Raw genomic sequence first — 25,774 nt, 5'->3', positions numbered from 1 at the left:
TTTGTCCTGTCGTTTAGCGCTGTTTTCTTCTCGTAATCAAGAATCAACCAGCCCAAATGCCCACCCATCTGCGCTTGAACATTGCACTTGGACATTCAGCTCCAAGGCAATGCGCACACCGTGGTCGAGACGGTCGGTTCGACCAGCCTGGTTTATGTAGCCAGGCTGGCAAGGCCACAGAACACCTCTAATACCTAGAAGCATTGACTCGCCACAGCGGCCCTGCGATAGTGGACGTCCAGCGAAGCTGTTGAAAACCAACACTGCAAACTGCTGTGGGGGGTATGCAATGCTTTATTGCTTTAGAGTAATGGCAATTTTGACAGCATGCCGCCACCCGTATCGGTGCTGCAAGAGCATTGAAATCAGTTGCTGGGCTGGTTCTTTTATAGACGAAAGGCTAGGGACGTCACTCCCCATATCGCAAGCTGCCGTCGACGCGGCAGCTTGCACAACAGTAATCTTTACCGGCGAACGTATGCAGGCAGCGCTACATGCTTCGTATTGTTATCAGGAGCGCCTTATCGTCAATTATGTGGTTCGGATTATTGTTTTGTGCTTGTTCTTTATTAAAACGTATGCTGTTCTGTATATAGCATGCGTGATTTGAAAGAATGTATGCACTGTTCGCTTCACTTTGCTGACTGCTTAATTGAAGCCTCCGCCTTACGGGGGTACGAGTCACTGCTTCTCTCCTGTAGTTCTCAATGGAATTTGTAATTCTCAATGGAAGGTACAGTATTGCATGCACAATACCAAACCAACGCGGAGCAGTCGCCTTCATGTAAGATGCAAGTGGACATGATAGTCGCAGGGTTTTCAAGGATATGTTACCCGGCACACTCAACGCAGGAAGCTTGGCCGAGCTGGACAACGCGGTGGGTGCCATCGTGGAGGCACTCTACAAGGCCGGCCTGCTGAACAACACGGTGATCGCCTTCTCAACCGACAACGGCGGTGCGCCCGTGGGATTTTCGCGCAACACGTCGCCCAATTGGCCCCTGCGCGGCTCCAAGGGCACGGTAGCCGAGGGTGGCGTGCGAGGACCGGGCTTCCTCTGGACGCCCCGGCTGGCCACACGCGCTAAGGCCACCAAGCAGCTATTCCACATCACCGACTGGCTGCCTACATTTTACTCAGCGGCGGGTAGGCAGGCTTTTGACGTCAGACGAATGCGGTAGCTAGAGGTCAAACACAGCAGAACTAGGGTCTAACCAAGTTGTACTGCTCTACAAAACTTTCTTTCACTTTGGACCTGTATTTTCAAGTGACTTACTCTTGCTTTTGAGCCGTGAGTCAAGATCTGCAACCAACTTAGTAACGTTCGCGCTGTCGGTCGGCAGGAGGCAATATGAAGAACGTGCCCCAAATCGACGGCGTGAACCAGTGGCAGTCGCTGACGCTGGGAGCACCGTGGCCCCGTAAGGAGGTGCTCTATAACATCGACCCGGTGTGGGGTCAGTCGGCCATACGCGGCGAGCGCTTCAAAATCATGGAGGATCCGCAACAACACGGTGTTCCCCAACTACGAGTGGTACGACCCAGTCGGTGCCGTGTCACCCGACCACTGGAACACGCTTCACGAAGCGAGACAGGCTTGCCTCGCGGCTCAGGTACGCTGCGCCTTCAATGAGGACGAGGTCCTTGAATAGGAAAAGTACCTGCTGCCTGGTAACTTGAAAGGGCGGGAGGGGGCATATATCGAGAAACATGAAGTAGTCTCCGCACAGTTCAGTGTGACTGTCAATGCACGAACTCATACAACGACAGAAAGCTAGCATGTTGGCAGGTATTCCTTGTGTGGTTAGTATAGGCATACAAAACAAGCACAGGGGAGAAACAAAAAGGACAATACAGACACAGAGTTTGTGCTTTGTACGCATGCTTTTTGGTACCAGGAACTGCTATTGACCACTCCCACCACTGCGTCCGTCCAACCACCGAGCAATTACAACGACTCTGAGGAGCGCTCTTACTTGAGGCCTTCAAGGTGTAGTGTATGAATTATTGCGACGCTTCGTGCACGTGCACCTTCATGGCATGATCCTGGAACACTTCCAAATTCTTCCACCATTATTTCTTGTTTTGGACGTCATCCGCATACGAGCTCGTCATTGGCGTTGACAATGGACAGCTGTTTTTTTGTTTTAATTTTATATGGGGTTTTACGTGCCAAAACCAGAATCTGATTATGAGGCACGCCGTAGTGGAGGACTCCGGAAAATTTCGACCACCTGGGGTTCTTTAATGTGCACCTAAATCTAAGTACACGGGTGTTTTCGCATTTCGCCCCCATCGAAGTGCATCCGCCGTTGACTGGATTAGATCCCGCGACCTCGTGCTTAGCAGCCCAACACCATAGCCACTAAGCAACCACGGCGGGTAATGGACAGCTGTTAAGCAAGCGTCGAACCGCGAAGCTGTAAATTAAGGGAGGCATCCAATTGAAGGAAGTTTGCATGCAATGAAGGTGGCCTTCATCCAATGAAAGAGGTTTGCATGCATGCAAATCTCCTTCAGAAGGGCAAGATCTAGACCATTGTGACGTGCTCACGCAAATTTTGGCTATGCCCAAAATCCCTAAAACTACAACGTGACCACCGGAAAGATAATTTGCTAGTTATTCAATTATTAGTCTTTAGCAACCATTAAAAGTTCTTGTCACTAGTGTTGAGGTAGAGAGAGATGCATTTTCTTGCTTCCCGAATCAGTCAGGAACACTTGGGGTTATTAATTAATCTACTATATACAGAGCTAAAGCGTCCAAAACATGAGACATAAGCGCGTGTACTTTCATTTTCTTCAAAACACTCTCAAAAGTGATTTGCTAAAGTACGTTGACAAGTTATTCACCGAGAGCATTACTCCCATTTAATCGGACGTGTTCTACTTTGAGGGCGTGGTGCTGAAATCTTTAGAGTACGCTATAAAATAATTATCCACCAGGCTTGAGGACGTGTTTCTAAATGTTTCTGCTAAGCACTGAATGTTTTCTAAGTAAACACGCCTTCACCATTGCTCGTCCTCATTTCTAACATGTGATATGTACCCTAATGTTAATAACTGCAACGGTAATGTGTCGAAAATTGTTAATTATGTGTCTCGCCAAGTCGATGGAAAAAATTTCGCTACCTGCCACAGACGATTTCTAACAAGTATGTTTCCGCTAACAAAGATCGCATGGCGCATTTCATTCAGTGACAGTGCTTGCATAAGAAACCACTTCAGTTAGTCCCGGAGCAATAAATGCACAACAACCATAGTGGATGCAGCAAAGACTTGCGTGTTGACGTTACTGCGCCTGCGCTTTGACATGCAGGTGCTATCGTGCTTCCACGGGAAGACCTTAGAGACACCCAAGGAACTGCCGGACGCAGTGCTGACTGAAATTATGATACAGGGAGGAGAGTACTGTCACCCATCTATGGGACCCTGCATGTATGACCTTGAGAACGACCCGTGGGAGAGGGTCAACATTTACCGCCCTGACCACCCCGTAAGCGAGCCTACGGCTTCCCTTCACTCATTGATTCTTAAGAGGAAACTTTAGTTCGCCCATTTTCCTACTCAAATACATGTGAAGCGGAAAATTGCTTAAGACGTGGTTGAAATACTTGAAACAGACAAATCTATTCAAGATGAAGCATACATTATTCAACTCTAACTCCGCAGTTAGAAAAAGAAATGGTTGAGGTATCAACGTTTGCACTTACCTATACGACTATGACGTGATTATATTATAAGAAGCCAACAAACAATGACACCAAGTACAACATAGGGGAAATTACTTGTACTTACTAATTGAATTAAAGAAATGATAAATTAATGGAAATGAAAACGGATGAAAAAACAACTGTCCGCAGCTGGGGATCGCAAGGAACTTTGCAATCATAGTCGATATAATTGGCTTGCCCTAATCTGTAAACAAGTGCTATAGACTTGTCTGATTTAAATGCTCTATCAGGTGCTGTTTATACAAACGAGATATTTGTTGCCCGTTTGGAACCATGTAGCTATGTTGTTGCGGATTAGGTGATGCGTTGAAACTGACATGTCAGTTTTACTAAATTCTTCAATACTCATCTGTTTTTGTATACAGGATCAGCGCCTAAATCAACAATATACCTTCAACGTCCATTAGACTTTAACGTTATTCTTTTTCAATATACTGAACTTCATTTAACTAGGTTGCACAGCTGCCTAATAATAGCAGCCACGTGTTTCTCGTGTACTCTAATGGGGTAAGGAGTTCAAATTTCATCTTAATTTTAGGCGCATGGGGTGTTCAGCTCTCGAGCTTCTAGCTTTGATATTGTTACGCGAACGAAGGATGAAGTACTGGAGACTATTTACAAAGCATATTTAAAAAGGATAGCTGCAGCGCTGGCCAGTTCAGCCGACAGCTCGATGATGATGATGATCCTCGGTGCAAATGGTACATCGAGAGCAAGGAGCAGATCGTCTTCTTCGTCGGAGCGCCCGCACGCATCGTCCAGAAGAAACAGGCAATATGCATGTATCATTATCCCCGGTGGCAGAAGCATCGTCCCGGTGCGTCTAAATAGCGGTGGGAACAGGAGGGTAATACGGTTTTAGGCGTGCGACATCCACAACGTTAGTGGAAGTCGGGGCAGATGAGGCACTGGTACTGACTGGGGCGATTTCATACGTAACTGGAGTCACGACACGCAGCACTCGATATGGGCCTGTGTACCGAGACAGGAGTATTTCTGACTGGCCAACGTGACGAGTCGGGGACCACAGGAGTACCAGAGATGCAGGCTAAAAGTGGACGTCTCTGTGATGTCGATCGTACAAACGCCGTTGGTTCTCTTGGGAGGTCAGGAGGCGAGCGCGGGTGATTTCACGAGCTTGGGCTGCCCTGGTGATGGCGTCGATGCATATTCGCTGGTCTCTGCTGCGGCGGATGGAAGGGATGTGTCCGGTGGAAATGTGGGTTCTCGGCCGAACAACAGAAAGAACGGGGAATAGCTGGCAGTGTCGTGGCGCGAAGGGTTATATGCAAATGTGACATACGGTAGGACAAGGTCCCAATCAGTGTTGTCGGACGAGACATACTTTGCAAGTATGTCTGTCAGCCTTCAATTGAGACGCTCCGTGAGACGATTAGTGTGTGGACGGTAAGACGTAGTCAGCTTGTGCCTGGTTGACCAGGACTGTAGGATATCGGCGATGACTTTAGAAAGAAATGTACGGCCACGGTCAGTGAGCAGTTGGTGTGGAGCTCCATGCTACAGAATCACGTCGCGTAAAAGAAAATCGGCGACATCTGTGGCACAGCTTGTTGGAAGCGCTCTGGTGATGGCATAGCGTGTGGCAAAATCTGTCGCCACAGCGACCCACTTGTTGCCAGACGTTGATAGAGGGAAAAGGCCAAGGAAGTCCAAGCCAATGCGAAAGAACGGTCGGAACCGTCGGAAGTAGGAGCAGAGTCCTACAAAACTTCGGACGTCTCTGACAGACTGAGGTACAGGAAAAGACGTGACAGCGCGAATTTTCTCCCGGTCTGGTTAATACCGGAAGCGGCGATGAGGTGGCCCAGCACTGTAATCTGCCGACGACCGAAGTGACACTTCGAGGAATTTAGTTGGAGCCCAGCCTCGTGGAAGACTTGCAGAACAGCTGATAAGCGCTCAAGGTGTGTCTCAATTGTAGGCGAAAATACAAGAACGTCGGCTAGGTAGCAAAGGCATGTTGACCATTTCAACCCTTGAAGCAAAGAGTCCATCATACGCTCGAATGGGGCTGGGGCGTTGCATAGATCGAATGGCACAACTTTTAATTGATATAGACCATCAGGGGTGATGAACGTGCTCTTCTCTCGGTCTTTTTCATCCACAGAAATTTGCCAATAACGAGACCGAAGGTCTATTGATGAAAAGTAATTGGCACCGTAGAAACAATTGAGGGCGTCGTCAATGCGAGGCAAGGGGCAGACGTCTTTTTTGGTAATTCGGTTTAGATGACGATAATCTACGCAGAAGCGCCACGTGCCATCTTTCTCTTTAACAAGCACAACAGGTGACGCCCAAGAGCTCGACGAGGGTTCAACAATGCCTGTGGCAAGCATCTTCTTCACTTCATCTTGAATAACCTTACGCTCTGAAAGAGAAACTCGATATTGCCAGCGATGAATAGGACTGGCATCACCAGTATTTATGTGATGCTTATCACCAGTATTTATGTGATGCTTAACAATTGAAGTCTGGCCCAATTGTCAATTGTTGAGGTCGAAGGTGTCTTGGTAGAAAACCAAAAGGCGACGCAGAGCTGCTGCTTGTTCAGGCAATAGGTCCGCAGCAATCATGGGACTAAAGGTTGCGTCAAGGCAAATAGCATCCTGTGGACACGGTGAAGAATCGGAACAGGCGTCTACTGAAAACGCCGTGACGTGGCCATCTCCTATAGTACGCAGCGTTGCAACCGATATGCCTTGGAGTAGAACTTGCTTTGTCAGGCCAAAATTGACGACGGGGAGGCATGTCCGGTTATCGGCGATGGTTACGACGGATTGGGGCACAGTGATATCGCGCATCAAAAGGACATCAGGAACAGGTGTGGCAATGTAATCACCATCGGGCACAGGGAAAGATGAAAGCAAATCGACGAAAGTCAAGGTTTTAGGCGGCAGGCTGACGAAGGCGGTCGTATTAAAGTTGTTCGGCAGTTCAGCACGAATATGCGCGAGTAGAGTAAATTCGTGGCAAAGGGTACCGGTAGAACGATCTATCAAAGCTGAATGCACCGTAAGAAAGTCTAGTCCAAGGATTAGGTAATGGGGACAATTCGTCAGCACTGTAAAAAGAACTGGAACGTGGTGGTCGGTGATACTTATCCGGGAAGTACACATTCTAGTGACGGCAACAGTGCTGCCATCGGCGACGCGTACGGCTCGTGTAGTAGCAGGCGTGAGAACCTTCTTCAGTCGACGACGGAGGTTATTACTCATTATGGACACCTGGGCTCCAGTATCTATTAACGCCGTCAAAGGGACACCGTTGACGTGGACAAGTAAGCGCTGGTTCGTTGGGAGCGTCAATGGCGGATTTCGGCACGACGAAGATAATGCAGCGCTGCCCCTAGCAGTTGCATGGCCTAGTTTTCAGTCCGGGAAAGTCCATAATTGGTCGGCGACGAGTAGCGGCGTGGCTGTGGCGACAGGGACCGACGGCGCTGAAGTGACGGCGAGCGAGCGGGACGACTGTCATCGACGGATACGTCAGAGGTAGGAGGCATACGGCGAGGCGAAGTAGCGGCGAGGGTCGGCATATGGGTGAGGAGACGGGGAAAAGTAGCTCGAATACGGCGATGTCCAGGAGGTGCGGCAGTGGCAAGCGACGTGGCCAATGCGGTGGCAACGGAAGCAAATGGGCTTGTCGTCCGGAGTTCTCCACTCTGTAGGGTTGCGGTATCTGGGAGGGGAATATAGATCGCTGCGAGGCGTAGCTGTCGGCACTGGTCGGGCGTCAGGTCGCGAGTTGGAGCAGGCAGCAGGAAAACCGAAGTTTCAAATTCTTGCCGCACAACTGCCTGAATGAGGGAGATCGCTGGGGCTGGTTGGTCAATGGTGGGGCCAAGTGGGCGTGGAAGAAACGGTGCAGGACTTGCCGCCTCGAGCTCGCGGTGAACAATACGTGTGACGGTCTCATTGGAGGGGTGTGAAGCGGTAAGGGCTCCCTAACACGTCGCAGCCGTTTTAGGTAGCCGGGAGAACTGTGGAATGAAGCGGCGGCTTTTGGCGAGCTCAAAGCGGCGGCAATATTCCTTGACAATGACGTCGATGGTGGACACATTGTTGAAAATCAACAAGTTGAACGCGTCGTCCGCGATCCCTTTGAGAACGTGGCCTACCTTGTCAACTTCGACCATGTTCTCTTCGACTTTCTGGCAAAGAGTGAGCACGTCTTGCATGTACGAGACACTACGATTCAGTGGAAGACTGTACTCGGGTAGCAAGCTCTTTTCTTGCAGCCAGCTGCCGACCGGTCGGATTTCCAAAGAGGTCGCGGAGCTTCTCCTTGAAAGCAACCCAGCTAGAGATCTCCTCCTCGAGTGTCCGGAATCAGACACAAGGTGTTCCGCCCAAGTAGAAGAGGATATTCGCTAGCATAATGGTAGGGTCCCAGCGGTTGTTTCGGCTAACACGCTCATACATGCCGAGCCAGTCATCAACGTCAACATTATCTTGACCGGAGAATATGCCAGGATCGTGGGGAGTGGCAACCGTGGCGTAAGTTGTGGTTGGAGTCGCAGGAGTAGGAGCAGACGAGGTGTCGTCACCGGAAGTCATGGTGGAAAGCTGGACGGTGCGGCCGCTGCGGAGCTCCGTTGCGAGGACGGGGAACGGCACTCTCCACCAAAATGTTGCGCGAACGAAGGATTAAGTACTGAAGACTATTTACAAAGTATATTTACAAAGGATAGCTGCAGCGCTGGCCAGTTCAGCCAGCAGCTCGAGAGCAAGGAGCAGTTCTTCTTCGGTGGGGCACCCGCGCGCATCGTCGAGAAGAAACACTGCAATATGCATGTATCAATTTCTTATCGCTGTTTAGATGTACACACCAGCCCTTATCCTACGTTCTCACCCGCTCTCCTCTCTACCAAACTTATGGTGTATACGAATATTCTAAATTTTGAACACGCATTCACTACTCAACATTTAGAAACGAAACGTTACCCTCGAAAATATGATATTATAAGGGTTCAACTATGTCGTTTCGCTACGACTATAAGGTTCTACCTGTCCTGCGAGAGATCCATGCTTATATCCCACCGGCTGCTTCAAATGTTCGTTGAGGCAGCGAAGTTTCTCTTTATCTGCAAGCGACCAGGCATGACGTGCTTCCGAAGAGTAATGGGTGTATGGAGAAAAAAAGGTCGCATTTTCTTTTGTCCCCTTTCCTCTTCATGTTTCTCCTTCTGCTTATAGAAAGTCGGCAAAAAAGTATTTTGTTTCCGGTCCGACATTCGAAGCCCACATTTTTAGAACATCCTATTCAATAATGCAGGAGCCGAATTCACAAAGCTTTTCTTTCGCAACTGCTCTTTGGTATTGGGCGGCCGCCTTGGCCTGTGATTACGATCGGGCGTGCATCTCCTCTATGCGAACAACTCCTGCGTTAGATCATTTTTTTAATAATATGGGTGTGGAAATTATTCGAGCACTCCAACTAAACTAAATTTACGCTTTTCAGCTTGTGTCTACCAAGCAGCATATTACCAATTTCTCTCTTCGCTTATATTTGTCCTCGTCATCGTTTTCCATACACGGATCTGGTATAATCATTGTGATACAAAAGAGACTGCCAGAGGTGGTTGGCGAACAAAAAGAAACCCCCAACATCCTTGCGTCGAGGCACCGCTGAATTCTATGCCCGCGTGACGAAATAAATGCAGCGTAAGGTTACTCTGTGTTCAGGGTTCATTGAAGGAAGCCTTTCACGTACATGTGGAGACTCATTTCGTCGCCCTATCATACAGCAGCCGCTTCACTTTCATTCAAATATTCGTCTAAAGGCAGTCGCTCGGTATGAACATGTTTCGATGTATGCAGCAGGTGCCCCTCAAAAAAAAGAAACGAAAAAACAAGAAGCAGGTGTGATTAGTTATTACCGCAGCATATTAGTCCTTACAGTGCACTACTGGTACATTATTTGACGTCTAGACTCTGCCGCTGCTGCTGCTTTTGCCGTCGTTAAACCGCAACAGGCAAAAAGCTTATAAATCTTGGCGCCGCAGCGGATTAACATTGAGAGAGCATGTGGCTCGGTCTGTGTGCTCTTCGTATACAGTTGATGTCTTCTATTCCTCGTTGTGTCACACATTTTCATTTTCCCTGGCCTGTTGAGGCTAAATCAGAAATACCAGCAAAAAAAAAAGGAAGAAAACACAATCCTTCCCGTTGAAATTGCAGGCGGTAGGAAACCACGACGTCGTGGTCGATTTTTGCCGTTGAATTGTCTTTGCGCCTGTCTTCATTTGAGATCGGAAGGAGCCCGTTTCGCTTTCCTGTAGACCCAGCGCTGAGCCGGTGAACCCTTCCAGACATAATTTTTATTTTATTTATTTATTTATTTATTTATTTATTTATTTATTTATTTATTTATTTATTTATTTATTTATTTATTTATTTATTTATTTATTTATTTATTTATTTATTTATTTATTTATTTATTTATTTATTTATTTATTTATTTATTTATTTATTTCGATTGCCGACCATCAGAAAGCCTAGCACTGTGGTTGAAAAAAAAAACGAGAACGCATTTCTTAATTACAGTTCTTCTAGATTTCGGTATATATACAAGTATCTAGTGCAGGTTTGATATTTTTTGAGTGCTGAAAGCAAACGCTCTCTAATACAAACGCACATTAAAATGCCATCGTATTTAAGCGTAGCGAGGCGCGCTGTGAAATCACGGTTTGGCCTTGGTAGAGAAAACGTCACGAAAAGCGACAGTAGAGCAGCGTCACCTACATAGCGCTAACTGCATGCTGTTACCTTTGCAGCAAAATCTAGACTCTTGTATAAAAACGACGTTCGCAAATTTCGTACGCTGCACACCAATACAAGGTATATAGGGAGTGCCAGTCTTCGTCACTTATGAAGCACAGAACAGATGACTTGTTTTCCTATTAGAGTAACTGAAAGAGTGGCCAACGAAAGTAAGCATGATAGAGGGTAGCAGGGAATCAAGGGGTGTGATGAGGTACTAATTAAAGGTGTGGCGTTCTTCCGGATGACGCATGGCAATGATAATTGCATGTTCTGGGTATAAGCTTCATGAGGCAGTGAAATTAATTAGGTGCTTGTTGATGATCAGGATGATCATGATGATCTCAAGTGGAAAAATGATATATGAATTTATAAAGAAAAAGTAGGCTCGAAGAGTAATATGCAGAAGACAAAGGTATAGCGTCCAACAGCCTGACAAGACAACAAGAATTTGTTATTGGTATTCAGATTCTGGAATCCCTGAATGAGTACCGTTTATCTAGGCGAATTAGTCTCAGAGGACCTATATCGGGAGGATAAAATCTACAGAATAATACAAAGTAGGATGTAGGTCGGAGCGCATACGGTAGGAGTTAGGAAGTTAAGACCGGCAGATTACCTTATCCTTTAAACGAAAAGTGTACAATCAAGTGTACAGACATACATAAATATGCTGAACACAAATTTGAATTTAAATTGCATTGTAGCGACAGTGAAAAACTAGGACAGAAACTGGGAATGTAACAAGGAAGCTTGAGAAGAAGTTTGCGACCACGCAACGAGCGATGGAACGCAAAATGTTAGGCGTAACGTTAAGAGACGGGAAGACAGCGGTGTCGATTAAAAAGCAAATGGGAGTAGGCAATGTTCTTGTTGAGATAAGGGAGGGGAATAAGGGAGGCCCGCATAGAGCATGCAATCATAGCAGGCAATCGTCGGTCGATTAGATCTATAGAATCGGTGCAAAGAGAAGGAAGACACAGATGCGGGTGGCAGAAAATTAAGTGGTGTGATGTAATAAAAAAATCTGCAGGCAAACTATGGGGTCAGTTGGCGCAAGATAATTGGAGATCGCTGGGAGAGGCCTTCGTCCTACAGGGAACATTAAATAGGCCGATGGGAATGATGAAGACGTAATCCATATGTCCAACCTAGCGTGCGCAGCTATTGAAGTCGCAGTATTTTCTCCGTGCCAACTTCCCTTAAGGTTATTCGAAGAAAAAGCTGTTTCGTTTTAATCTGAGAGAATGATTGAACAGTTCTATTTCAACAAAAAATATTACTGAAGAAAAATAACTAATTAAGGACGATCTCGGGGCTAAGGAACTTAAATATATTCACAAAGATAATGTCTTATAGCACCGTGAACTGTATCGTACAACGGCAACTCAGGCACGAATTATTGGAGCTTAATTATCTTGTCCTCCTGTGCTTTTCTCTCCGAGTGATAACCACACATTACTCCAGGGCTAACACATGGCGTTCAAAAGCAGTAGCGATGTTCCGCTATGAAAAATTCAAGATGGTAGATCAATATTTATACTGTACATTTTTATTAATCCAATTTTCGAAGAATCCTTGTGAACAGTTCCGCATAGAGCCGTTCGTGCATTAATAAAGCTGTCTATATTGATCATGATTAAAGGCACGAGGAGACACGGCACAAAAAGAGACGAAACATGCTTGTGACGTGTCTTCTCGGGCTGTTTAATCATGCAATGTACAGGGTAGTTCAACAAGGCATTATTACTTTAGGCAATGACATAGAAGGTTGAGAGAAAGCGTGCAAGATAAAGCACTCTCATTAGGCTGTCTCCTAGATGTAAAAATAACAGGGTTAGTGTAACGACTAGTCAGAGTGGCCACTATCGGCGGGGCTGGCAATGAAATTTCGCCGGCTTTTTCCATTACTGTCGTTCAAAGGCCATACGAGAAGTCTGCTTTGCCAAAGTCTGCACATATACCTATCCCGAAACTCTGCCTTTTGCACAAAGACGAACTCTAACTAATGCCAATCTTTCTTTGCAAACTTCCTGACCACGGCAGTTGGGTGCTGCTGTTGTCTTTCGCAATAGCTGACACTTGACTTGCGTGCCCGACGGTAGGAACGAACCGCGGTCTCCTATCACAGCTACCCAGTGTTTTAACCATTACGCCACAATCACACGTACACTTCTATCGTGCCAACGCCATCTAGCTCTTTGAGATGATCGCGGTATGTGTCACGTTGCGTAGCACAGGTGCGCGAGAGAAGATGCGCGCGTGCAGGAATGAAATGGGCAAATTTATAACATTTAATTAACCGTTTCATGCAGGAAAGCTTCGCTTCACATAGATTCCAAGATTGTCGATGGACCTCCATAATTTTTATGTGCTTTCATTTCTTTCACCTGCCTCCTGATTAGCAGCCGCTTTAGTTTCCCGTGTCAGTTGGCAGCTGACAAAGGACATTATATAATGTTTTAAAGGTTGCCGAGTCACTACGGTACCCACGGATATACTACCTATCGGGTGCAGCTGCCCAATCTGCCCACGATGGCTTCAGCTGCGTTGCCATCCAGCACAGCTCTGTGCTTTTGCACGTGAGCTATCATTGGACTAGTGGAGGTGGCTTTACAAACACTTCATTCCCTAAATTCTAATTTACAGCTTTCTTATTCATCCAGCTCACAACCACGTGACTGGACCCTCTTACCACGTCTATTTAGAGTGGTGTTTACAAATGCATACTTTTTTTTTGTCATAGAAATGGCTGCGCCCACTTTTTCGATGGCGCAGTCCCACGATCGTGCACCTTTTGTGACGGTTCTCGTTGTTACGAGCAAAGAGCAGCGCTCTCCTCATACACTAGACAACAGTAGTCCGCTCTCAGAAATTAAGATTACCGTACTCTCGTCTCCAGTGAGATCAAGAGTGACTTAAAGGCACTGCGCCGTTATACTTACAATCGACGTGATTGCGCGAGAGACTGACTATGTGAAACTGTCCACTGTGTGACGTTCTGCGTGTCTCTAATAAAATTTGAGTGATACACAGGCAATGTGTCACTTTCTGACACTTTATGACACTGACGGACTGTGTGTGACAGCGCTTGCACGGACAGCCTCTGATTACAGTTCCCTCTTTCTTACTTTTATTGTGATAGCAATTATATGGACACTCCAAGCGGATTTCTGCCGTCAGCGTTGCCGTCACCGTGAGGTTCCGTATAAAGTCAAATGGCGATAAAATCGTCAGCCGTGCGCCGTATGCTGTATGTGCGACTGAAAGCGCGCGAGGGACGCACGCTTTCACGGGGAGCGAACGCACGGCGGAGAGCAAACGCGACTTCTTCCGCCGCGCGAAAGGCCGCGGGGGGACGGGAGGGAGGGAGGGGATTAGCTGCGCCACCAAATGCGTATCTTGCGACCGGGCGCAAGGGGAACTGGCGACTCAATCTCCCACGCGAAAGCAGGAAAGCGGGAAAGCAGCGCGGGAGGGAGGGGCTGCGGCTTCTGTTCTGCGAGCCACTGCGTACTTGTACTCTTCGCGGCGCCGGGCGGTCGCGCGCACCGTGTCTTGAAAGCGATCTGCAACACGGCTTCTACATTTGTATGCGCGGTCCTTTCGCCGCTCAGTTTCCGTTGAAGCGATAGACCGCACGAACCTTCGCTCGCTGCTGCTGGCGCGCTTGCTCATGCCAGCGTTTTGACAGCGATTGTGTGCGGATTGAGTGTGATCCATTTATGTATTCTTGTGCGCACTGACACCATGCTTATTAATTCAGTTAGGAAGCGAATGTGTCCAACTTTATACAGCCATTCAAACTACTATCCTTATTCAGTATAGCTCGCTACTAATTTGCTATCGCAATTGATGCTTCGCCTTCCGGGCGAAACTGCGTCTTTTTTCCTTTTTCCGTTTCACACTCAGGCATAACTGAGTTAAGCCACATCCAATTTTTTTACAGTGGTTGTCGGTGGTGATCGAGTGTGATCAATTCATGTTTGCTTGTGCGCGCTGACGCCACGCTTGTTAATTCACTTAGTAAGCGAATGTGTCCAAGTTTACAGCTGTTAACTAACAAAGGGTCTTCTGTTTGCGCCCTGTGTCATCTTGCCTCGACGGAAGCTCGATTTGAGACTTTGGCCTGCCAGGAATGCGTTCATGCACATCTTAATGGGCCGGGCCGTCTCAGCCCGAGGTCATGAAACAGCCGCCTACGTCTTGGTGCTTTCATGGTCGTTTCGTTAACTTGGTAGGCTCCACGCATACTGCTTCGCATAACATCGATTCCCACATGGCGTGGTATCTGCCGGCTTTTTTTCACTAGGGTAGATATCGTCGGGCTAATTTAAACGAGCCCTTTCTAGAAAGCCAGTGTAAGCTATTTCGTATGAACAAAGAAAACTAACAGTGCTCTTCGTGTTCGAAGCGCTGTTTAAATTACTTGTTTGAATATTGTTTGACTCAGCTGGTGCGCGAGACAGATTTAGAATTTTATCGAAGGCTTATGGTCTCGCGCTGAACGCCTGCAACGATCGATAAGTTCAAAAGTATTGCTCTTTTGGAGAACTAGTGCTGCATTTGCCTACTTTATTATGGCTTTAAAAATGCGTTAGCAATAAGCGGGGAGTGAAAGACTCAATAAGTCTTGCTAAATGGTGGGACATGTCTCGGTGGATAAAAAGTAGTTTTAAAGATTGTGTGCGCCGAGCTTGCTTTACATAGATTGTGGCGAGGCTCATCATCGTATTAAAATCGTATTGGAAAATCAATGACTTGTTAAGAAAGCGAATTTCGGTTCGTTCGCTTCTGTCTTTATTGAAATTTTTGTACAATATCAAGAAACGAAAAAGGTTGCTTATGTAAATTAACGCGTTACACAGGCTTAATACACAGGAAATATTAGCTTTTTTTCTTTTTTTTTCTTTTTTTTTTTTTTTTGGGGGGGGGGGGTTCTGTTGCTTAATAGAAACAGAGCTTCAGTCGACAAAAGAACTGTTGCTGTTGTCTGTTTCACCAAGCCAGCGCCAGTAATGACTAATTAGTGACTGTAAGGGCCTAGAATATGACGCAATATTTTTTATTATTCCCATCTCCCGAGGTATTCATTTGAATTCTTTTTTTCTCTCTCCCATTTCGTCGTAATACTGTATGACATGAAACAAATATGTGGCAATCATCAGAATAAGCTACGGTAAAACACAATGAACGTATTTACCATATACGCAAGCTGGACAAGCGTCTGATTAGAAACTTCGAATGAAGAAACAGTACTCTAACTTGTGCTAACGAGCAGTGAATTTGCGAAGTAGTCTTAATGGGCAAGGCACCAACACTGTCCTTGATGGCAGCCAGTGTGCAATACCGTGAGCACTTTCTTGTGCAACAATACAAACGTACGCTGGCGCCGCCGACCCAAGATTATCTAACGAGCACACATTATTCAGTGGGACCTCTAAGCTGACGTGCTGCTTACGACATACTTTGTGCGATTACCAGTAATTGTTCTATAATGACGCGTTCCACATCCAAAGAGCAGTTCTAATGAAACACAATTCATGATGCCGTTTCATTCCTTCTGACATTGCCGCTAACTAAATCTCAAGTTGCCTCATGGTCACCCACAGGAATACATGAAACTGAGGGCACGACTTGACGAACTGAAGCTAACGATGAAGACCCCGCTTATCGGCACACCGGATCCCAGGGCCGACCCCCTGCGCCGAGACGGTATCTGGGAATCGTGGCAGGACTGAGGTGATTATCTCTTATTTTTCCCTCCACCATCTCCTGTTCGGTTGTTGCTTTCAGCTCATCGAGGCACATTACGTGTTTTTGTTTCGTTAGCGCCGCCTTCCCTAAGGGACGAGGCACCGAACCAACGCTGAGTTCTCGTACAAGGACTGACAAGCTCATCAGCGGCGGCAGTCTGAGTGGGAGACCTTTGCTGGGGCTTGCCTCGTGGGACGGACCATCTCCTTTGGAGGAACAATTTGTCTCTGTCGTGCTTTTCGGTCATGTGTGTGTTTCTGTGCTAATTTGTCTTGATTGCCTCGTTGCCGCATCTTTCGCTCCTTATCATTTCGCCCGGGCCGTGCCGGCAACGCGTGCCAACACTGATTGGTAGCCCGCGCGACCAAGGCAGCATATTGTGGGCTGGAGGAATCCTTCCGATAAAACACTTTGCCCTGCTAGTTGATTTCATTTGTTTTAATACGGTTCCCGTGCGAACAACGTGCTACCGCCGTAATCCGCTGGATGCTCAAGATGGCATCGTGTAAGTCCTGAAGGCACGGTACGCTACACGTGAACGAGAAGACTGTTTCGCTGCGGCTCGTGAAGGGAGAGCATTTTTTCACTCCTTTTGAGCAGGAAGTTGATTGCGCATGCGCGGCTTTTATTCGGCGGGCGATTTGAACTGAGTTGCGGCCTAACCTGACCTCACCTAATCTGGCATCAATACATGCTAGGCCGTTAGGTTAAGTTAGTTTAGGTTAGTCCGCAACTCAGTTCAATTCGTCCGCCGAATCAAAGCCGCGCATGCGCAATCGACTTTCTGCCGGAAAGGAAGGGAAAAAAATTACTCCATCTCCCGCTAAAGGGAACCATGTGTGGATGCGAAGCAGCGGGGAGATGGTTAGCTTGAGCGGGAGATGGTTTCGCGGCAGCGACCCGAGCGCTCATCGCGGCGCTGAGAATGAGGCGCGCGCACTCCGTCATTTTCATACCGCGGAACTACCGTGGGGGCCCCAGTGGAGTATGCAGCTGTCGCACCACCTGTCTAGCGCGCCGCTCCGGATTCCTAGAGGAGAGAAAGGGGGGAGCGTAGGAGAGGAGAGAGAGGGGAGGGGACGCGCATGCGCTGTGGGAGTGTGGCACGCGGGCGCCGCTCCATACAGGATTCCTAGAGCAAAGAAAGGGGGAGCGTAGGAGAGGATAGAGAGGGGGAGGAGACGCGCATGCGCTGTGGAGGTGTGGGACGCAGGCGCCGCTCCGTACAGCATTCCTAGAGGAGAGAAAGGGGGAGCGTAGGAGAGGAGAGAGAGGGGGATGCACTGTGGGGGTGTGGGACGCGGCACAACAGACAGAGCCGCCGGCAAGAAATGCTTCGCATTTAAAAGCTCTCCCGCTCGTGAAATCGGCCTAATGTTAGGCACGCAGAAAAAGTGCACGGGACAGTTCACAGCCTGCTGTACAATATATATGCGCGTACTAAGGGCGGCATAACTTTGCAGGGTGAAGTATCTACGAAAGTTTGAATCGTAGCGAAGCTTAGAGTTGCAGTCCGCACTGGTGTCGGCGACCAACCGTTGCCTAAACTGTTTTGCACCCTTTATTTTCTAACCGCGTCGCTCTTGCGCAACGCGTGCTCAGTCTTGGTACCGACATTTAGGTGGTAACTGCAAGCGAGGCATGCGAAACAAGGACGAGAGACTTGACGTTTTCTACTCTACTGTTTTAATTCGTGATCAATGAAAGGTACAGAGCAATTCAACGAATTAAACAGCGTAACTATAACGAAATCATACAAGATCGCTGTACTGGCATGTGAAAGATTATTAAAATGAATTACACTGTCTGTACAATACAACAGTGGTGTGCGCTATGTTATGCAAACATCCACTCAAGATGTTCTCGCTTCTGTGGTTGTGCTGCTATAGATACAATTAATACAGGAGGAGCGTTTGTCAACCCTCTAATGTGTTGTCTCGAGGTGCGGAATCCAAATGCATTGCATCATGGACAGGAATCAGGACAACCTCGAGAGAATTCTAGATTATTTGAGTTTCTTGAGCTGAAAGGAATTTCAACCAACATGACCCTTTGCATATTGCGAACAGCAGCAAATGAAATACCGTAATATACTGCTAACTTTACAAATACGCTTGGTGCGTAAACACTCCTCTACGTGACAATGAACTGGACTTGTAAAAACCTATAGAGCTATGAGTTGACAGAGCCACTGCAATTGAATCGAACAACGACAGTGCATGTGCGAATCTCCAGCTAAATTTTTACATGGAAAACACGAAATGTATGCATAAGAAAACGCTAGTGGGCACAATACAGCCACTAGAAATGCTAGAGGCACGCAGGCGTATCGCAAAATGCCGCACTTTAAGCCGCCATCCAAGGCCGACGTTCCGCTATGCGTAATCGCGGCCGAGAACAATTTTGTAGTCTCTACCATCAAGTACAAAATTTATGTTTAGTCCAAACACTTTCGTGGGAATAAATATATAGTCCAGATTGGGGGAGTAAAAAGTATATTCCAATAAGCGTCGGTGATATAAAATTTGATAATATCACACGTATCACGCGTATTAGCTATGAATGCTGGTATACATGCGTGAGTCTCGTGCCCGTCGTTCTTTTTTTTTTTCTTGTCTTTTTCCTGAGAATTTATAATTTTAACAGCTGCATACATTTCCTGTTTTTCTCATGATAATTCTAACTTAATACCGGCGTATCTTCCGTTTCACCTTCCCATTAATGGGCCTGTAAACATAAATCTCTACCATTTCGCACAGTCGGCTGACCTTATTTGAAGTCCGAATTTTTCACCCATGCACACATCCTGCTACTCAACAATTAGAGATCAGAGCATTCGAAATGTGCGGGCGAGAATTCGGCTTGAGCAAGGTAGCGGTGCCCCGAACGCATGCGTGCAGTTGGCCACTTCTATAGCTTCCACGTATTGTACGCAGCTCGGACTATAACGACACCATCGTTTATACGAAAGCGCATCTGCGCCCATGGGCAGCTACCACAACAGGTAGCCGGTGACGTATGCGAGAACCGCTGATGCCAGCGCGGTTCTTGCCGCGCTGGCGAGACGTGTCGTGCCCGCGTCGACATCGACGCACACCGAGGTTTCGTAGTTTCGGCAGAAGTTGTACAGCAGCCGGTTGGTCAGCTTGTCGGCGTACAGCTCGACGTGCTGGCGGGCGTCTTCCCCGCAGGCGTTCCCCAAGCGGTCACCCAGGCACTTGTGGTACGAGTGGTAGGCACTGCGGCAAAAAAAAAAAATGGGGAAAGCCGAGCGAGGCATAGTGCTTGCCACTCGAGTGACGCTGTCACCCGAAAAAAAAAAGAAATTTTTATAATTAAACAAGTAAACGTTCCAACACAAGATGCTGGTCACAGATGTCTTGGACAATCTGGTCTGTCAGTCGACTAGTGATTAGAAGAGGCAGCATTGAAGTCGGTGGAGTGTAAAAGCGGTGGTAACGGCTTCGTAATAAAATTATTTGATCCGCTCAAGCCGAAAGGTACTGCAGCACTTGGAAGTAGCACAAACTCTTTTCCTATTTTATCGATGGTCTCAGTCAAAACGCAGCATTTCAGAATTGCTGCGATTCAGAACTCTGCGATTCAGAACTCCTTTGCTTACAGTAGGTGGTCATAGTTATGACATCCAAATAAACATATATATATATATATATATATATATATATATATATATATATGAGAAGCACAACTTCGCGGATATCTTTGGTTTTCGTACCCTGGCAGTTTCGGTGGACCGACCTTCTTCAAAGGTCGGTCCCTTCAAAAAGGTCGGTCCACCGACCGACATTCTTGGGTAAGTAAACCAAAGATATCCGCGAGGTTAATTGTGCTTCTCATCTTTCTAAATACGCTTGGCTCACTGAAAAATTCAGTTACTATATATATATATATATATATATATATATATATATATATGTACAGCTATGCATGGCGCGTTACGCGAGCTGTGGTATTTAATCATGTGAACATGGCTAACTTTAAGGCGTAAATTTCACATGCACACACAAGAAAAGTTTACAAAGTTTTCTAAGCAACTTTCTAACTGTGCGCTTGGATTAAAAAGCCCGGAACATGTTGTACGCGAATGTGTACGCACCAGCAGACGTCGTTTGTGTTGGTGAGCCCCTCGGAGTATTCCTTGTACTGGTCCTTAAGGGTGCGCAGCCTCTCTGAGCACTGATCCCCGCTGTGGTTGTAGTTTCGCAAGCAGTTGATGTACATTTTCGCCTCTGCAAACCAACATCGCAAATCAGGGACATAATAATGATAAGCACTGCACAGACCGTATTTTTTTTCTTTATTTTTGTCCTTAGAACAGGTCTAAGAGGGGGCAGAGGTTCAAGGCGATACGAAAGCCTGACGGTGTCCCGGCCCCCTGTCACATGGATTTACAGCAGCAGTTCTTAAGTGTTGTAGTTCGACAGAATGGCAGCACATCCTAGTACAAAGTCTAGCATGGTTACTAAGTTCCTCATCATGAAGAAAAGCAACAACTTTCTTGTCCGGGTTGTTTCCGTGCCCGAAATATTCTGTGTTTCACGATTTTTCCCCACACTGAATCTTTTATTTTCTCTTCTCAAACCTTCAATTACATCTAGCGTGTAGACAAACCTGCGTTGCGTGATTCGTCGCCAGACAACTTCGGCCAAAGTGCCAAGGATAAGTTGTCGTATTATGCTGTAGATTCAGTCTATCAACCATTATCTAAGCTTTCGAACAAGGGTTCCACTGACCAGATGCGAGTATGAAGCTACCAAAGGCTGACTAATAGGCCCGGTTGGAATTTACCCGAAATATATCTCAGTGCAGTCAACAAAACTCAAAACTTTCAGGCAAGGTTTGTCCAAGTCTGATTATGTATTTTCCAGTGGAAACGTTACGGTATTTCATCGGAAACTTGCAGATGTTCTTACAGTTACTTTTATTCAAACGTCGCTAGGTCTGTGCCATACCTAGGTCCGGGTAAAGGAAGGGCACGAACATTTAGTTTAGTTACCGCGGCTCAACGACATTTTGCCGCAGAGACGAAGGTCGCGGGTTCAGCAACAGCGGCCATATTTCCTGTGCCGGCAGAGAACAATAACGTTACTACGCGTCAGTAGCGCACCCAGGATCTCTGCCAGAAGGGGGGGGGGGGGGGGGGGGGGGGTTGACAGTTTGCCAATACCATCTAAACAGCACTAATTTCGATTTCTTCACGGGAACTTGTCAAAAAAATGCGCTTTTTGCGAGTGTGCAGACGATTGCGCGTCTTACATCTTAGTAGGCTTTTCTGACTTTAAAAACTATAACGTCGGCTCAGTCTACAGCTTTCCCGAATAGGGTCCGAGGTCGCTCGCATAACTCAAGCGAAGTGTTTGGACATAGAAATTGATCAATCGAATATTCAGTCGATCAGCCAACCCTTGTGCTAAGGTCATCAATCTTCGCAACGCCTTCACTTTGAAAGCGACTACAGGCAGTGCGCTACATGTCTCTCTCCCAGATATTTGTATTTATCAGTTCTCGTTAAATAAAGAAGAAATAAAAACAAGCGTGAGTGATTGCGTGCAGCCTTCGATGTGCCCGCGTCCGGTTGAGTGCAACTTGTTTTCTTCTTCCCCATTTACAGCAGCAGAAAAAGCGCTTGTGCAGGCTTTTTGTTTCTTTCACCTTTGCTCAGCGCTTAAAGTGTAGATTTTTTTCTGCTTGAATTTTTCCATGCTCTCTTTCTACGAATTTTTTTTTCATATTTTCTTCTTTATAAGCATGAGTTTTTTTTTTCAGTTACTTTTTCTTCTATAATATTTTTCGCACTGCTATGTAGCACCATACGATTACCTGTTTCAAGTTCTTTTCTGTCTTACGCATAAATAGAGGTTTCATGATTTTATAATGTATCTTAGTTTGCTTCTACACAGAAGAGGATATATTAAAGAAAAGAATAAAACCAACACTCGCATAAGTATAAGATTTAAAGTGAAACTACACGGGTGATTCGTTCCTAACCATGAAATACACCGTATTGCGTTTATTTTTTATTGTTATTGAGACTTAGTTCTCTTCTGCTAAGTGAATTACCTTTTTACGCTTTGTTTCGTAGTGTTCGTCAGTGAATCAAGTAAAACAAGGGAAAACAGATCCGGTGCCAGCGTGCTTAGTCGCTACGAACTGCAGATGTCCCTGTCTAGAAATGCGGTTATCGATTACTTTGTTATTACTATGAGGATCAATATACGCCACAATCGATATGTATTTCAGCCTTGCCTTTCCGGGTCTGTAAGTTCTCTCATTTCTTTATTAGCATATTCAACCAATCGTACACTACCACTGGGGAGATGTTTTTTTTTTTGTTTTTGTTTTTTGTAGATGGCTATCGATCGACTCATCAAAGTGCCGAGACCGCAGCGAAACTGCCTTCCGTGTGCGTTTTCTTCCGGATTCCAGACTTCCAACTGTGCCATTTCTCCTTCCTATGATTAAAATCCCTTCAACAACAACTCGGAGGCGCGCAATCAAATAGTAGAAAATGAAAATAACTGAAATGCACTTGATAAATGATTAATGGATATTTGTGTGTCCGAAAATACTCATCAATAATTTTTTTTACTTCTAGACACGAGAGTCGACGTTGTCAGAATATTATGAATATGGCCTGGAATATAAACAATGCCGTAATCAGTGACATCGTAATAATTTCCACCGAGCGCGGGCTCTCCAGCATGAACCCGAATCTAAAGCACATGGCTGTTTCTACGTTTCACCGCTTCTGTGTGCGTCTTTAGTGGGCCGTAGGTAAACGGTCCACCCTGTGTTTCTGAAGCAGGTCTCAACAGCCCGAGAGTCATTTTAGTGAGAAACGCATGTATAACCAAGGCAATACGTGCAAAATAAAAGAAAATTATGACCCGAGAGCTGGCAGTTCGACCTACCTCGCTGCGATCTGACTGCGTATTGAGCACTGTGGAAATGGAACAATGACTAACAAAGAACTCGAGCCCCTCGGTTCCCCTAATTCTCCTCCCTCATAGCAGGGGCATCGACTTTGACCGCCTCGATGCCACGAGGTGTAACACACGAGGCCGGTTGCGCGCTACTAAGTTCGCCTATACTACGCGACGCCCTCGCTTGAGAAGATGTTCCACACCCGCCATGAGTGGCGCTGGCTGACATTCGATATCAGTAGATCACGCACAAATTCAAAAAAAAAAATCAGTAGCCCATCCCCTGTCGAGGAAATGGAGGTAAGCGAAGCTTGTCGTGTGTTTCTTCAGTATTCCTTGGGACGAATTTCACTGACGAGTTCAACGTTGTGCTCGAACCACAACCGGTCACTCGCACTGCAGCTGGCTCCGAAGTTCCGGTTGAGAAACTCGCGTTGAAACCTGGCCATCGCACCGGGGAAGTTGGCGCTAGCGTTGCCGAGGTGTGCACCACCGTAGTCAGGTTCCTGGAGGGCAAGACGACACTGACGTTTGGCTTTAACATCGCGCTCCGGCAACTCGGGGTCGGCGGCTCTTCGCCGACGTTTAGCCTCAACATCACACTCCCGCAACTTGGGGTCCGCTGCTCTCGCTGACGTTTAGCCTGGGCTTCGGAAGCCCTCACGCTTGAATCGGCACGTTCACGACGAGCCCTTTCCCGAGCGTGTTTGCGGCGCCGTTGCTCAAACGCATCCTGCTCCTCGGCGAAACGCACCACGCGAGCCTTCCAATCCGGGCGCCGAAACTTTCGGAGGTAACTTGCTTTTCGCGACGTTTCGCTTGACTAGCGCTGGACGCGTAGCGCCTACCAGCGACAGCATTCCTGGCATGCCACCAACGGAGGCTCGCTAATCAAGGTTTCACAGTGCCAAGAACGCTGTTGCTTAACGACGCCGAACGCGTTGGAGGCTATCCACTCGATATCTAGCGAAAGTTGACAAGAATAGGCGCAGCCCCTTTTATGGCAAACTCCGAGGCCAAGAGCATGCACACTGGGTGTTTACGTCAGTTAGTAAAACACGTACCAGCTACTTTCGGTAGCTTCAGAGTAGCGGGAAACGGTTTACCAGCTGCTGCGGTAGCTCGGCGCTGCAGCTGCGCGGTGTTCCCGTCGGTGGGCGTGGCCTGGCGGCGGCTGCTGCATTGCTACTGCTTCGGCGCATGCGCGGCTAGGCAACGTTGGGCCAGGTGGTGCGCAGCTATGGCTTGGTTGTTGCTAGGCAACGGCGCAAAGTTTTCTGCGGACGTCGGACGTTTCTCCTCCAGCTTCGAGCACGCACTGATTGGAGGCTTTCTTCAGAGCCGCGCACCCAGGCAACAATTCCGTAAAAAAGTTAGGACTGCACTAATGTTCAATATCTCGGACAAGAATCGAGTGCATTTATTGACAATCAACTTTCCATTTGAGACTTTGATATTCTATTTAGCCGGATATTCAACCGTGGCCGAATATACGGGGTTAATATGATTATTGCAGCCTGTTTGCAGCAAAAGAAAGTCAATGCTCGTGGTCACCAGCCGCTATAAGTTACCGTTGCAAGCGGCCCGAAATGTGCCACGGCTATTCATATTTAGCTCACTTGCAAGCATACTCAGTCCAATGGACTTATACGTAGTGTTCCGGGTATCTTTCTCCTTAACATGCTTAAGCCCTTTTCCTCTGCATGTTTTTGTTTTCTCCTTTTTACTTCCAAAAGAAGAATATATTTGGCACTCAATATTTCCTATTCGAAACCCGTGCATTTCAAATGTCCTTACTTAATTTCATTCGACTATTTAAATATTCGAACACCTCAAATAAAAACTCTGCAATAGTCACTATGGCTTGACGAGCACGTCGCCGAGGTCAGCTACAACGAGCACTAAACAACACCCGCGATCAGAAATTGCCTCCCGTATTTCTCTCTCTCTCTCTCTTCTCTATTCAACGCTTCAATGTACTACACCTTAACGGCTAAGGCAGTTAACACTGAATCGTTATTCTGATATCTGAACACTACTTTTCGGCGGGTTTTGCTATTTGATTCCCTCAATGTTTCCGTTCTGAACAAACAGTCGCTACGACCTAAATGGGAGATTTGCAAGCGATAAAACGGTGTTTCTTCTCTTACTATTCTTGAGCTCGTTACCTCGGTTAGCGAATTCAGCTTTACGAGAATTTTCTTATTAAACGATCAGCATTGAAAATTGCGGCAGTAACTAAGTTAGAGCTCATTATCTATACGGGCGCCTCCATGTGGAAGAACCGCCTACTGTCGCCCCCTGGGAAGTTGGTTTTCCAACGTTGTTTATGCGGTGCACCACGCTTTACAGTGGGCCTGATCATCGCGCTTTCGTCGCACTACGTTACTATGCGCGCAAATAAAATTATAAAAGTCGATCAAGAAGAGCACAGAAGAGAAACAGCGGCTCTATGGTGAATCTGTTTTGAAACTATACGCCGTCAAAGACGCTCCATGCGTCAAACAACTGCGTATTTCAGGCAAAAGGAGAACGAGGTTCTGTCATTTATTTCTAA

General features: G+C 46.8%; 3 protein-coding genes across 4 annotated transcripts in view; 2 read left to right on the top strand and 1 right to left on the bottom strand.

Moving 5' to 3' along the window:
* The window catches only part of LOC119440750 (arylsulfatase B-like), a 46,962-nt gene extending 45,365 nt beyond the window's left edge, over positions 1-1,597 (top strand). The window contains exon 8 of the mRNA XM_049663042.1: positions 853-1,597. Within this exon, the coding sequence (XP_049518999.1) occupies positions 853-1,181 (329 nt within the window). The 3' untranslated portion in view covers positions 1,182-1,597. The remainder of the gene's footprint in view (positions 1-852) is intronic.
* On the top strand, positions 1,352-16,820 carry LOC125943591 (uncharacterized). Its single transcript, XM_049663041.1, has 3 exons — positions 1,352-1,534; positions 3,320-3,496; positions 16,129-16,820. Exons 1-3 carry the CDS (start codon positions 1,352-1,354, stop codon positions 16,255-16,257), a joined length of 489 nt encoding a protein of 162 aa, XP_049518998.1. The 3' UTR covers positions 16,258-16,820.
* Positions 16,821-17,942: 1,122 nt separating this feature from the next.
* Positions 17,943-25,774, bottom strand: part of LOC119442875 (uncharacterized) — a 57,579-nt gene continuing 49,747 nt past the window's right edge. For both annotated transcript variants that reach the window (XM_037707920.2, XM_049662432.1), the window contains 2 exons: positions 20,391-20,523; positions 17,943-19,512 (listed from right to left, as the gene is read on the bottom strand). In XM_037707920.2, the coding sequence (XP_037563848.1) occupies positions 19,266-19,512; positions 20,391-20,523 (380 nt within the window). In that variant the 3' untranslated portion in view covers positions 17,943-19,265. The remainder of the gene's footprint in view (positions 19,513-20,390; positions 20,524-25,774) is intronic.

Source organism: Dermacentor silvarum, chromosome 2 (genome assembly GCF_013339745.2).
Source record: "Dermacentor silvarum isolate Dsil-2018 chromosome 2, BIME_Dsil_1.4, whole genome shotgun sequence".
Lineage (NCBI taxonomy): Eukaryota > Metazoa > Arthropoda > Arachnida > Ixodida > Ixodidae > Dermacentor > Dermacentor silvarum.
This window is presented reverse-complemented; position numbering and strand designations above follow the sequence as displayed.

What these genes read in the sequence shown, in the direction of transcription:
- LOC125943591 (XM_049663041.1), top strand. Translation starts at nt 1,352, where the DNA reads ATGAAGAACGTGCCCCAAATCGACGGCGTGAACCAGTGGCAGTCGCTG. An exon ending in GTGTTCCCCAACTACGAGTG is followed by an intron (nt 1,535 to 3,319) that starts GTACGACCCAGT and finishes TTTGACATGCAG; the next exon opens with GTGCTATCGTGCTTCCACGG. An exon ending in TTTACCGCCCTGACCACCCC is followed by an intron (nt 3,497 to 16,128) that starts GTAAGCGAGCCT and finishes GGTCACCCACAG; the next exon opens with GAATACATGAAACTGAGGGC.